This window comes from Mus caroli, unplaced genomic scaffold (assembly GCF_978045245.1).
Source record: "Mus caroli unplaced genomic scaffold, Mus_caroli_1 scaffold_2, whole genome shotgun sequence".
Lineage (NCBI taxonomy): Eukaryota > Metazoa > Chordata > Mammalia > Rodentia > Muridae > Mus > Mus caroli.
Window position 1 is genome coordinate 177,081,125 of NW_028227257.1, and position 12,579 is coordinate 177,093,703.

Consider the following 12,579-nt stretch of genomic DNA (forward strand, 5'->3'; position numbering starts at 1 on the left):
CTTTATAAAGAAAGAAAGTGTTTTAGCCGAGGAAGTGCTTATTGGCAAGTCACAAGTGACTACAACTTGCTGAATGAGTTGTCATGGCTGAGTAACAGACTGGAGCTGACAGTTCTTAAGTGTAAAGCTTTATATTTTCCTAAAATAAGCTACATCGTTTCCAAGCCATTTCTAGAATAAAGTTGTATTTTTCAGGCAGAAAAGGTGGACAAGATGTTGCTGCAGGAGCTTAGCGAGAAGCTGGAGCTGGCAGAGCAGGCTCTGGCATCCAAACAGCTCCAGATGGATGAGATGAAGCAGACGCTCGCTAAGCAGGAGGAGGACCTGGAGACCATGGCTGTCCTCAGGGCTCAGGTGAGTCAGGCTAGAATCTGGCCTGAGGGACCCGCCTGAGACATTTCCACTGTGAGAATGGCAATGCTTAACATAACAGTGATTTTTTTTTATGTTCTTTCTGCCAGTTCCTTCCTCCTCCTCTTCATCTCCTTCTCTTCTTCTTCCTCCTCCTCCTCCTCATTCTTTTTTGTCTGTTTTGTCACTACATGGTCTCACTGTTTAGCTCTGGCTGACTTGGAATTTACTATGTAAGCCAGGTTGGCCTTCAATTCACAGAGATCTGCCTGCCTCTGCTTTCCAAGGGCTGTGACTAAAGGCCTGCACCACCATGCCTACCCAGTGGAGTTTTTAAAAAAAATGAAAGTCAGGCATGGTTGTGCACACCTGAAATTTCAGCACTTGAGAAATAAAGGCAGGAAAATTAATAGTTCAAGGCCAGCCTTAGACTCCCAGGTACTAGTATAAGACTTATTTCTAAATATTTTTTTTATTTATTTTTTATTATATATATATAAGTACACTGCAACTGTCTTCAGACACTCCAGAAGAGGGCGCCAGATCTCGTTACGGATGGTTGTGAGCCACTATGTGGTTGCTGGGATTTGAACCTCGGACCTTCGGAAGAGCAGTCGGGTGCTCTTACCCACTGAGCCATCTCACCAGCCCCTCTAAATATTTTTGTAACTTAAATACTGTTTATTATAAATGGTGTTTTGGGGAAAGTGGGTTTTGGGTTTTTTGGGTTTTGTTTTTGTTTTCTGACAGGGCCTCAAAAGACAACCTAGCCATAAATTTGCTATGTAGCCAAGGATGGCCTTGAACCCCTGATCACACAGGCATGTCCCCATGCCTAGCTTCATATGGGTCTTTTTCTTAAAAGTTGCTATTAAATAGAAATGCTAGACACCGGGTTAAAAAACACTGGGCGTGGCAGCATTCACTGTGATCCCAGTGCTGAAATCCCTGAGTTCCCTGGCCAGCCAGTCCAGAACACCTGGGAAGAAGCAGGCCAGTGACAGCCGCTGTCTAAAAAACCAAAGTGGAATGACATCTGAGGTTGTCCTCCCGCCTCCACATGTACATGTTCACATATGCACACACACACACATACACACACACACACACAGTGGAGTGGGGGAGAGAGATTACATCATTAAGTACATTGCTAATTTTAAAATTAAACACTACCAGTTTATCTTACAAAAATACATGACCAGAATTCTCTCAGGAGGGCCCCAGTGTCTTTACATCCTTGTGTTTTTTACTTAGAAATGATGTCAGTAGATTCTATGCTACCTGGAGGATCATTATTGCCAGCTGCCCATTGTGGACAAACCCCACAGAGAGGAGTTTGTGCCTGTGGCTTTAATGTCGTTACTAGAGGAACATCATGGGAGCCTTGTCTCCCTTGCATAGCCCACATGGCTGTTTTCTGCCCTGTGGTCTCGAGTCTGTGTCATGACTATGCATGGGTGTTGGTTTTGGTAGATGCTCTTAGTCATTCAGCAGCTCTGGCTTCTGCACATCAGAGCATAGATACTGCTCTCAGCACTGATACAGCGATGGATAGCACAGAGATTCCACATCCTAGAAGTGAGTCTCCACCATGAACATTTTTTTTTAACACTTTCTTTTTTTTTTTTTTTTTAAAGATTTATTTATTTATTATATGTAAGTACACTGTAGCTGTCTTCAGACACTCCAGAAGAGGGCGCCAGATCTTGTTACGGATGGTTGTGAGCCACCATGTGGTTGCTGGGATTTGAACTCTGGACCTTCGGAAGAGCAGTCGGGTGCTCTTACCCACTGAGCAATCTCACCAGCCCCCCACCATGAACATTTACTATGCACCGCAAGATGCTGCATCACCCAGAAATGCTGGAACACTCCTAAAATGATGTTTGTTATATATATATTACATACCTTTTGGTAATTATAGCTTTAACATAATAGATTTTTTTTTTATGACAAGGTGTTACTATGTAACTCAGGCTGGCCCCAAATGCTAGAAAACAGGTGTGCAGCACTATGCAAGGCTTAGATTTGTATTTCCTTTAAACAATAATAGATAATATAGCCCAAAGCCATGAAATCCAAAGGCGAGTTTTAAACATAGTAAGGTGAAAACTTGGCACCAGGGAACTGGAGGGGAGCTTAGCATATACAGCCCTTGCTCGCGAGCACATGAGCACATACATACACAAAGTAATAATCTTTTTTTAAAAAAAGAAATCTCAGCACCCAGTACAATGATGCATGTGAGCAATCTTTAGTACTCGAGGCAGGTCATGTGACAAACACATGGCCTCATCTGCAGTGAACCTGGTCTGCATATTGAGCTCCAAGCCACTTAGGGCTACATAGTGAGACATTGCTTCAAATAATTAAAACAAAATGGGGCTGGGGAGATGGCTGAGTTGTTGATAGCTCACCGATTGCTCTTCCAGAGGATGTGGGTTCAGTTCCCAGCACCTACATGACAGCTCATGCTGTCTGTGGCCTCAGTTCCAGGGGGTCTGGCACCCTCACACAAACATACATGCAGGCAAAACACAAATGCACATAAAAATAAATAAATCTTTAAAAAAGATAAAGCAAAAGAAGATTTAAAAACTGCTATTAAAACAATGTTTAGATCATTTTCATTCATTGTGAAATTTGCTTTATGTTATAATTTGAGAACAATTAAATTATTCTAATAATATATTATTTATCTGTTCCCTTTTTTCAATTTTATTTTATTTGTTCTTTAATATTTTTTACAGTCCAGACTATCCCACTCCCAGTCCACCCTTCAACTCTTCCACATCCCACAACTCCTTCCCCCATCTCCAAGAGAATGCCCCATGCCCACCTCCACCCCACCACACCTCCTGGGGCCCAAGTCTCTCCAGGGTTAGGTGCATCTTCTCTGACTGACTCCAGACCCGGCAGGCCTCCGCTGTATGTGTTTGGGGCCTCATAGCGGCTGGTGTGTGCTGCCTGCTTGGTGGCTCAGTGTCTGAGAGATTCCAGCAATTATCTGGTTTTCTGTGTGGCAAATTATGCCCAAAGCATAGCAGCTAACGAAACAAACATTGTCATCTCAAGTACAGATTCTATGAATGAAGAGTCCAGGAGCAGCTCACTAGGGGAGGTCTGGCTCAGAGTCTCTCAGGAGGCTGCACTAAAAATGGACATGGCAGCCATTTCCAAGGTGACTCAGTCACATGCCTGTCAGGAGGCCTCCCTACGTGTGCCTCTCCAGAGACCTGCTCACGGCATGCACGGCAGCTGACCTCCAAAGCAATCGATCCTGACGAGAGCAATGTATGGCCTACCGTGCTTTATGATGTGGTTTCAGAGTCCGCCCCCACCCCTTCTGTAGCATCTTAGGACTCACACAGGCTGGCCCTACCGTGGGAATAGACCTCAGAATTTCTCCACCAAGACATGAAGATCACTGAAGCCACAGCGGAGGCCGGTGACCCCACATGTAGAGGAAGTGTCCAGGAAAATAAGACCTTTATCTAGGTTCAAACACTGAGGTCATTAAACATTTCTGTTTTCATGCAGTCTTGCCATGTAGCCCAGGCTAGGCTAGAATTCAACATCTTCTTGCCTCTGCCTGTGGAACACTAAGATCACAGGCCGGTGCTACCATGCTCAGCCAGAGTTTCCTAAGGCTAAGGACTATTAAGCTCACTAGAAAAGTGACCAGTTTATATTTTTAGAACTTTTAAAAGACAGGGTCTTACTGTGTAGCTCAGGACTTGCAACACAGACCTGAACAGACGCCTGAGTCTCCTGGTTCCCTCACCAAGAGCTGACGCTGAGGACTTGTGATGAAGTCAAAGAAGCAACCAACATAAGACCATACACATGTCTGGAATTCAACAAATAATGTATATTTATTTATTTTAAATTTAGCTTAGCACCAACATTCTGGTAAGCCATTTACTATGTTATTCCTGAATACTATTTTTTATTAAAATAAAAATCCACTGAATTAATGATTCTTGCATCCCTTAAGCCATTTATATCAGTTCAGTTTAGGAGTTCCCATTGTTTAAATCACCCACACATATGCAACTTGTATCCACTGCTTAATAGCATTGGAAAGCCACGATTCACCCGTTCACAACAGAAGTCTCATCCTTCCCAAAGCCTGTCTACAGGTGCAGCACGGACCCTGATCTCATGTCAGGGTCAGATCGTCCCTGAGTCCACGGTCATCTCCATGGTAACTTAACTTTTCCCCCTAACAGATGGAGGTGTACTGTTCAGATTTTCACGCTGAGAGAGCAGCAAGAGAGAAGATTCATGAAGAAAAGGAGCAGCTGGCCTTGCAGCTCGCGATTTTGCTGAAAGAGAACAATGACATTGAAGATGGAGGCAGGTAAAAAGATGCAAGGAGATTGGCACACAGGCCAGTACCACAGAGGAACAGTGTACAGGCTGTGTTCTTAGCACTCGCCATGGAAATAACGTTCCGTGTCTCAGTATCCTACCTGGCTTTAAATTAGCCACCTTAAAAAATACTTACCAAGCTGGTCGTGGTGGCGCACGCCTTTAATCCCAGCACTCGGGAGGCAGAGGCAGGTGGATTTCTGAGTTCGAGGCCAGCCTGGTCTACAAAGTGAGTTCCAGGACAGCCAGGGCTGTACAGAGAAACCCTGTCTCGAAAAACCAAAAAAAAAAAAAAAAAAAAAATACTTACCAAATTCTAACTTTAAAATTTTATTTTTACTTACTTCGTTTGTTTTGAAACCAGTCATACCCTTTAACCCAGACTGGTCTAGAAATTGCTACTGCGTGCTGGCCTCAACCTTGTCCCCCTGCCTCAGTCTCTGGAGTGCTGCTTAGGACTAAAGGCATACGCCATATGTCTGGCTAGAAATTATTGGGAGAGGTCTTAAAATATTTTAAATAGAAAATAAAATAATACAAGTATTATGTAGTCCATTCTAAATTAACTGTTTCTTTCATTTGCTTCAAGTATTTCTTAAATTTTTTTAAACAGCTTTGATTACTTATGGGTGGAGTATGGGTCCTTGTGTATGGATTTGTGTATGGAGGTCAGAGGACAGCTTCTCCTCTTCTGTCATGTGGGTCCCAGGACTGAACTCAGGCTTGTCAGTGAATGCTATTCCCGCTCAGCCATCCCAGCAGCCGCAAAGTCCTTTTTATCAAAGGACTAAAGAGTCAGAGCTGCTCGCTGTGTTTCCCGTCCTTCAGTGCACCCCTCTTCCCCTACTTTGTGAAAACAGGAAATTGGTGAGCCACCACCCACCTGCATTATAATTTTACATATCGATATGCACACAAATCCCTGCATCACATTTTTAACCAACTTTTTAAGATGTATTTATGTGTGAGTGTTTTGCCTGTATGTCTGTATATACACTGCATGCATGCCTAGTGCCAGCAGAAGTCAGAAGAAGATGTTCAATCCCCTGAAACTGGAGTTACAGACGGTTGTGACCCAGGGTGTGGGTGCTAGGAACCAAACTCCCGTCCTCTGTTAGAGTCATCTTCCCAGCTCCCAACACTGTGGTTTCAAAGGAAGATAATACTAAATTCTCTTCCATGTTTAAGTTACAAAGTGATCATTATAGATATTGTTCTGCAATTTATGTCACGTGATTGTGAACTCTGATGCAGATTGAGTTCATTATTTTTTAGAAAAATACTAAGTTGGCTGTATAAAATCAGGAAGTAATCCAACTCACATTTTTCTTTTCTTTTTTTCTTTATTTTTAAAAAGATGTATTTATAGCTGGGTGGTGGTGGCCCACGCCTTTAATCCCAGCACTTGGGAGGCAGAGGCAGGCAGATTTCTGAGTTTGAGGCCAGCCTGGGCTACAAAGTGAGTTCCAGGACAGCCAGGGCTATACAGAGAAACCCTGTCTCAAAAAACAACAACAACAAAGATATATTTATTATGTATACAGCATTTTGCCTGCATGTACACCTGCAGGCCAGAAGAGGGCAGGTTAGGTTTTTTTCTCTTAGCTAATGAAATAATTTATTCTATTTAATTGCTTTGTAATGCCTTGATCCAGAAGTAAGCCACTTTCTCTGACCCACTTTGCTATCACTGTAGAGTTTGGTACCTGGCAGTGGTGGCACACATCCTTAATCCCAGCACTCAGGAGGTAGAGACAGGAGAACATCTGAGTCTGCCTGGTCTACAACGTGAGTTCCAGACAGCCAGGGCTACACAGAAAAGGCCTGTCATTTAAAACAGGGAGTGGGGGGCCTGGAGGGATGGCTCAGAGGTTAAGAGCACTTCCAGAGTTCAGTTCCCAGCAAGATCTGGTGCCCTCTTCTGGCCTGCAGGTGTATACGCAGGCAAAATGCTGTATACATAATAAATACATCTTTTTTAAAAAAGAAAAGAAAAAAGTGAGTTGGGTTACTTCCTGATTTTATACAGCCCAACTTAGTATCTTTACCACCTTCTGTCCTGGTACTGGTAGTTGCTAAAAACCAAGTTAGTCTTTTGTTTTGGGTGGTTACTTTGTTGTTTGGCACTGAGGGTTTCAGAGCCTTGTGTCAGCCCTGAGCTGTATCCTCAGGCCCCGTCAGTTTTCTTATGAAGTTCAGCCATGTGGTTTTGACTTGTTTCCCACACGCACCCTTCTGGCGGCTGCTTGCTGGTGTCCTGTTGCAGGGCTATAGAATGTCACAGGTGGTCTTGCTTTTGATTGCAGTAGACAGTCCCTGATGGAAATGCAGTGCCGACACGGGGCGAGAACCAGTGACTCTGACCAGCAGACTTACCTGTTTCAAAGAGGTGAGTCACCTATGAGCTGGGATTTCAGATTACATTGTAGAGAATGGCTCCGAAATCCAACTAGTCAAAATACAGCCCCGCTTGTTTCCCCAGAATCCAGTCCCTGAGAGCCTCTCCTGTCATTCAGCCCAGCCTCTCGCAGCCAGGTAGCACCACGTCAGTCACTCCAGCGTCTGTTAGCTGACCTGAATCGCCCTCTTCAACTCCCCCTGAGCCTCTGTCTGCCTTCACTGAGAGGGTTTTGCTTGGATTTATTTAGTTTGTGAAGCTGGAAACTAAACTCAGATACTCATGAAACGCTAGACAAGTCCAGGTCTAAAGAAATGCATGGTGCTAGATTTACGATGTGGTGGTATCAGTACACAAGCAACAGTGTTCTGTGAATTATAGTAAACTATCAAAAGAATGATGATTCTTGATTTTTTTTCATACAAAAAAATTTCAGAGATCTAACAAAGCTAGGAAAATGTTAATGGCAATGCTCTCCTAACAAGATGCCATCCCTGAGTCCTAGAGCAGCCCGAGTGCCCTCACAGTCTGCCCTACCCCGGTTTCTGTTGCTCTGATAACACCTCGACAAGACAAGGAGGGGCCTTATTTTAACTCACATTCCCAGTAGGTAGGTTATCATCTATCATTGCAGAAGAGTCACACCAAATCCACAGTGAAAAGTAGGTCTCTGCATGTCATTTGGTATTTCCTGTCTGTTCCTCCCTCCTATGCCCCCCAGCAAAGTCTTTTTATAGGAAAGCAAGTTAAAAATAAGTTTAGCAGCAATGTGACTCATGCTTGTAGTCCTAGTATGTGAGAGGCTGAGACAGAGAGATTGAGAACTCCAAGCCAGCCTAGGCTAGTCTATCCCAATAAATAAATAAATAATAAATAAATGATTAGTATACATATATGGTCGTATCACAATGAAACCCACTATTTTGAATAATTAATATGCATTGATAAAGGAACTAGAGAGATGGATACCTGCTGGTCTTCCAGAAGACCAACTTCAGTTCCCAGCTCACATCTGCCTGTCAGTGCAGCCCTAGGGGAGCTGACTCCTTCAGGTTTCTGCAAGCACCTGAAGACACCTAGCACACACTCAAGCACACATGAATAAAAAGTAATAAATCTTCTACATATATGAGCATATACTAACTAAAACCAAAACCAAAATCCTGAATCACAAAAATAAATGCAAACCACAAAAATAAATGCAAACATTTGCATCCTTGAAACATGCAGAGGATAGAGCCCTTGGGCTGACATCATCAGAGGATAGAGCCCTTGGGCTGACATCATCAGAGGATCGAGCCCTTGGGCTGACATCATCAGAGGATAGAGCCCATGGGCTGACATCATCAGAGGATAGAGCCCATGGGTTGACATCAGAATGACCTGGGATACTTTCAGCATCAGAAGGGAAAGGCTGGCCTGTCTCATAGTGACATTCTACAAGTCAACCTGTGTCCACCACATGTGCATGCCCAGGTGAGCATGCCCACACACACATGTTCATACAAACATCTATGCCACTCCCCACCCCACACAAACTTCTTGCTTCAGTGGTAACATGCTGAACACACCTAAGGCCCTAGTTTGACTCTCAGTATTGCAAATGAATCAACAGAAATGTCTTAAATTTGTTTGCCACAAGTAATCTATTAGCCTTGTGTATCATAAATTTAAGCAATGTGCTTTGAAGCAAACAAATGTTAGAGGTCATTTTCTTTTTCATACTCAAACAAAAATAAAAAGACAGTTTGGGAGCTGAGTCAACTACTTGACTAAGACTAAAAAGCCGAAAGTTTGTTCCATGCTGGTCAGGTGAGAGAGGTGCCCTGGGAGCAGAAGCAGTTTTCAGCATTAGTGGAAAAAGTTATTGATCAAAGATCTATGTAGAGTTGGGATGCATTTCAAATATGTTTTGTAAAGAACATCATGACAGTTTGAACATTTGTAAGGAGGAGGCTGGTCACATCATAGTGGGCAGGAGGAAGAGACAAGGCCAGGGCCAGGGCCCTGAGTCCCAGCACACTTGCCGTGACCTACTTCCACCTTCCAAAGGTCCCACAGCCTTCCCGCAATAGTGCGGCCGCACCCGAGGATCAGCACAGGAGCCTCTGGAAAGGTGTCCTTCCTGACAGACAGGGCCTGGATGCAGAGCCATGGACCCTCAATCCTGCGGGACCCCTGGGGCCCGAGGCTGCACCTGCTGCATCTCCCCCTGGCTTCCCTACCTCATCCATAGCCCAGCACAGAGCAGTACTTTAGAGTCTTGGAGGGTTCTCCATCAGCTGAATCAGGAGATTGCTGTCTGCGTCTTCGAGAGACTGGCGTGTCCTTCCAAGAATCCTCCCCAGCTCCTCTCATCACTCCCTCTTTGATTTATATCCTCACCGTGTCTTACTCTCCTGCGTATTTAATTCTTAGTAGACCGTGTCTTGTCCTATCTCTAGAAGTGTAACTGTGTTCCCCAGACCTTGAACTACAGATGGGATTTAAGGAACAAACACTAGTTCTAGTTTCTCTGTGTTCATAGTGACCCAAAAGTGCGCATTTGTGCCCCACTCAAGGCTGATATCTTAAGTCTGACAGATGCTCACATCCATGGCTAAGTCCAGAGTGCTCTTGGGATGGAGCTGGCTGACGGCACTTGTCCCTTCTCTTCCTCCCAGGAGCCGAGGACAGGAGCTGGCAGCACGGGCAGCAACCCCGCAGTATTCCGATTCACTCCTGCCCCAAGTGCGGGGAGGTCCTGCCGGACATCGACACGCTTCAGATTCATGTGATGGACTGCATCATTTGAGTGTTCTCTCCACTCCCCAAAGCTCTTGGTAAATGCCAGATTTCTCCTCCAACACTTGTACTTCTGTCTTCTTTATTGTCACATATACTAAAATATTTTTGACACATTATCCTTATTTCTGGAGAAAGAAAATGTCCTAGGGAGAGCATCTTCTGGACCGACAGGAAGTCACAAAGAAGAATCTAATTAGCACCCTTCCACATAAGCCAGCCAGTGTTTTTATGTTCTGCTCATGAGAGTCACTGTGAGTAGTCAGCCAGAATGGCTGCAGTGTTTTTCTAGGTAAATCTTCCCTTAGTGGGCATCTTGTTGTGTGTGTAATTATGTGGACGTTACATGTGGCTCTTTCTGACTGAACACTGTGGTATCTGTTGACACCAGGACAGGTGAGAGATAGGGACAAGCTCAGGATTGGAGTCCTTCCCTCAGCTGTTCAGCGTGACATTACCCTCAGTCTCCATACTGGAGCTGTACAGGATAGTACAGTACATAATTTAATTTTTTAAAAGAACAGCTGCCGGGCTTGGTGGTGCACCCCTTTAATCCCAGCACTCGGGAGGCAGAGGCAGGCAGATTTCTGAGTTCGAGGCCAGCCTGGTCTACAAAGTGAGTTCCAGGACAGCCAGGGCTATACAGAGAAACCCTGTCTCGAAAAACAAAAAAAACAAAAAAAAAGAACAGCTATTTTCTTTGCAGATGAAGTAGCAGCTTACAGACGTCTGAGACACTGAGAGCCAAACAGTGGGTAGCAGGACAGGAGGGAAGGTGTGGGAAGAGTGAGATGCTGGTCGACGGTACAGAGTCTCAGGAGGGATAATCTGTAGTGATCCACTGTACAGAATAGTGACTGTCATCATTTGTATATTAAGGCCATATCACCAGTTTAGTAAACACCTTGCAAACCCTCTGTGTGTTATCTGATTTATTTAATCTGCCATCTGCTCTAAGGCCTTGTTGCATGTTACAAGTCATAGGAGTTTTGTACGTGTTATTTTCTTTCTTTCTATACAGGGTTGCACTGTATAGCCCTGGCTGTCCTGGAACTCATTTTGTGGACCAGGCTGGCTTCAAACTCGCAGATATCCACCTGCCTCTCTCCTGGGTGCTGGAACTAAAGGCATGTGCCTGGCTTATTTATTCGTGTTACTTTCCTGCCTTTCGTCACTCACATTTTAATAGCATGGTTATCTGCATGTGTTAATCAGATTTTTGCTGCTGTGACAAAATATCTGACCAAAAATGGAAAAGGAAGAAAAGTTTCTTCTGGCTCAGGGTGTCAAAGGCTTTGGTCCTTCCCATTGGGAAGGCTGTGGTAGAACTGGGCAGCTTACACCATGAGAGGCCAGTGGTCAGTCAGAAGAGCCACATGTAACTTCCACATAATTACACACACAAGATGCCCACTAAGGGAAGATTTACCTAGAAAAACACTGCAGCCATCTGGCTGACTGCTCACAGTGACTCTCATGAGCAGAACATAAAAACACTGGCTGGCTTATGTGGAAGGGTGCTAATTAGATTCTTCTTTGTGACTTCCTGTCGGTCCAGAAGATGCTCTCGCTAGGAGGGGTACATTTTCTTTCTCCAGAAATAAGGAGTGTGTCAAAAATATTTGTGATATATGTGACAATAAAGAAGACAGAAGTACAAGTGTTGGAGGAGATGCCTGATCCCACTGGGCTCCCCACCTGCCAAGTAGTACTGCCCATGTTTAATGTCAACCCTTCCCTCTCCAGAAACTAAGGAGAGAGGTACTAATTTCCAGGGCGCTTTGCTACACCAGTCACACTGACAATCAAAGTTAGCGATTATCATTCCTCTTGGAGCAAAGCCCTCAGGTGGCCAGGCTTGCAGGGCAAGCACATTAGCAGCTTGGTCATCTCACCAGTCCCTTATGCTTATTAATATATGCTGCCTGTCCATTCAGCAGTCTGTCTGCCCTTCCTTTTCCTGATATAATAGCCATCTTAACAGAGAAAATAATATGTCATTTGGCTTTGTGTTTTCCCAGTGATCAGTTATCTTGAGCCTTCTGTATACCTCTTGGCCACTTACAAGTCGTTGGAGATGTGTCTGCTCCAGTTCTTTGACCGTTTTCAAGTTGTGTTACTTGGTTTATTGGGTTTTATTCTATTTATGGTGGCTAATATTTTGTACATTAACTACTTTGTGTACACACACACACACACACACACACACGCGCGCGCGCAGAGTTTGCTTTGCAAATATTTTCTTTCATTCTGTAGTTGGTCCTTTCAACATTCTGTAGATGGTTGTTTCTTTGGCCAGGCAGACTTCTTTTATTCTGATACAGTTGAATTCCTATTTTCATTTCTCTTCTTATGCTTTTAATAAATGACTAATAGTGAGTGACTGTTGAACACCCAGGTTAAATAGAACATCTGTATTCCCCAAACCAAGGCACAGGGAATATCACAAGAGGAAATCAGTAGATGGGAGGGGTGTGATGATATTCTGGCTGCTGCACAATCCGGCATAAGACAGGATTCTTATGAATATTCCCTCATGGATGGGGGAAGTGCTCCCAGTGTCCTCCCCTCAAACTATTGACAGTTAATGGGTTGCCAGAGGAATGGGGAGCCATTCTCCTTCGTGTAACACTGGTAAGCTGCCCACACATTACTGAGAAACTCCCCTCTGC

At 44.3% G+C, this 12,579-nt stretch overlaps 1 protein-coding gene across 3 annotated transcripts in view; it reads left to right on the forward strand.

Annotated features, from left to right (window-relative positions):
* Positions 1 to 10,824, forward strand: part of Optn (optineurin) — a 48,029-nt gene extending 37,205 nt beyond the window's left edge. For all 3 annotated transcript variants that reach the window (XM_021156007.3, XM_021156006.3, XM_029473608.2), the window contains 4 exons: positions 196 to 354; positions 4,584 to 4,714; positions 7,032 to 7,114; positions 9,787 to 10,824. In XM_021156007.3, coding sequence (XP_021011666.1) covers positions 196 to 354; positions 4,584 to 4,714; positions 7,032 to 7,114; positions 9,787 to 9,917 — 504 coding nt within the window. In that variant the 3' untranslated portion in view covers positions 9,918 to 10,824. The remainder of the gene's footprint in view (positions 1 to 195; positions 355 to 4,583; positions 4,715 to 7,031; positions 7,115 to 9,786) is intronic.
* The last annotated feature ends 1,755 nt before the right edge of the window (positions 10,825 to 12,579 follow it).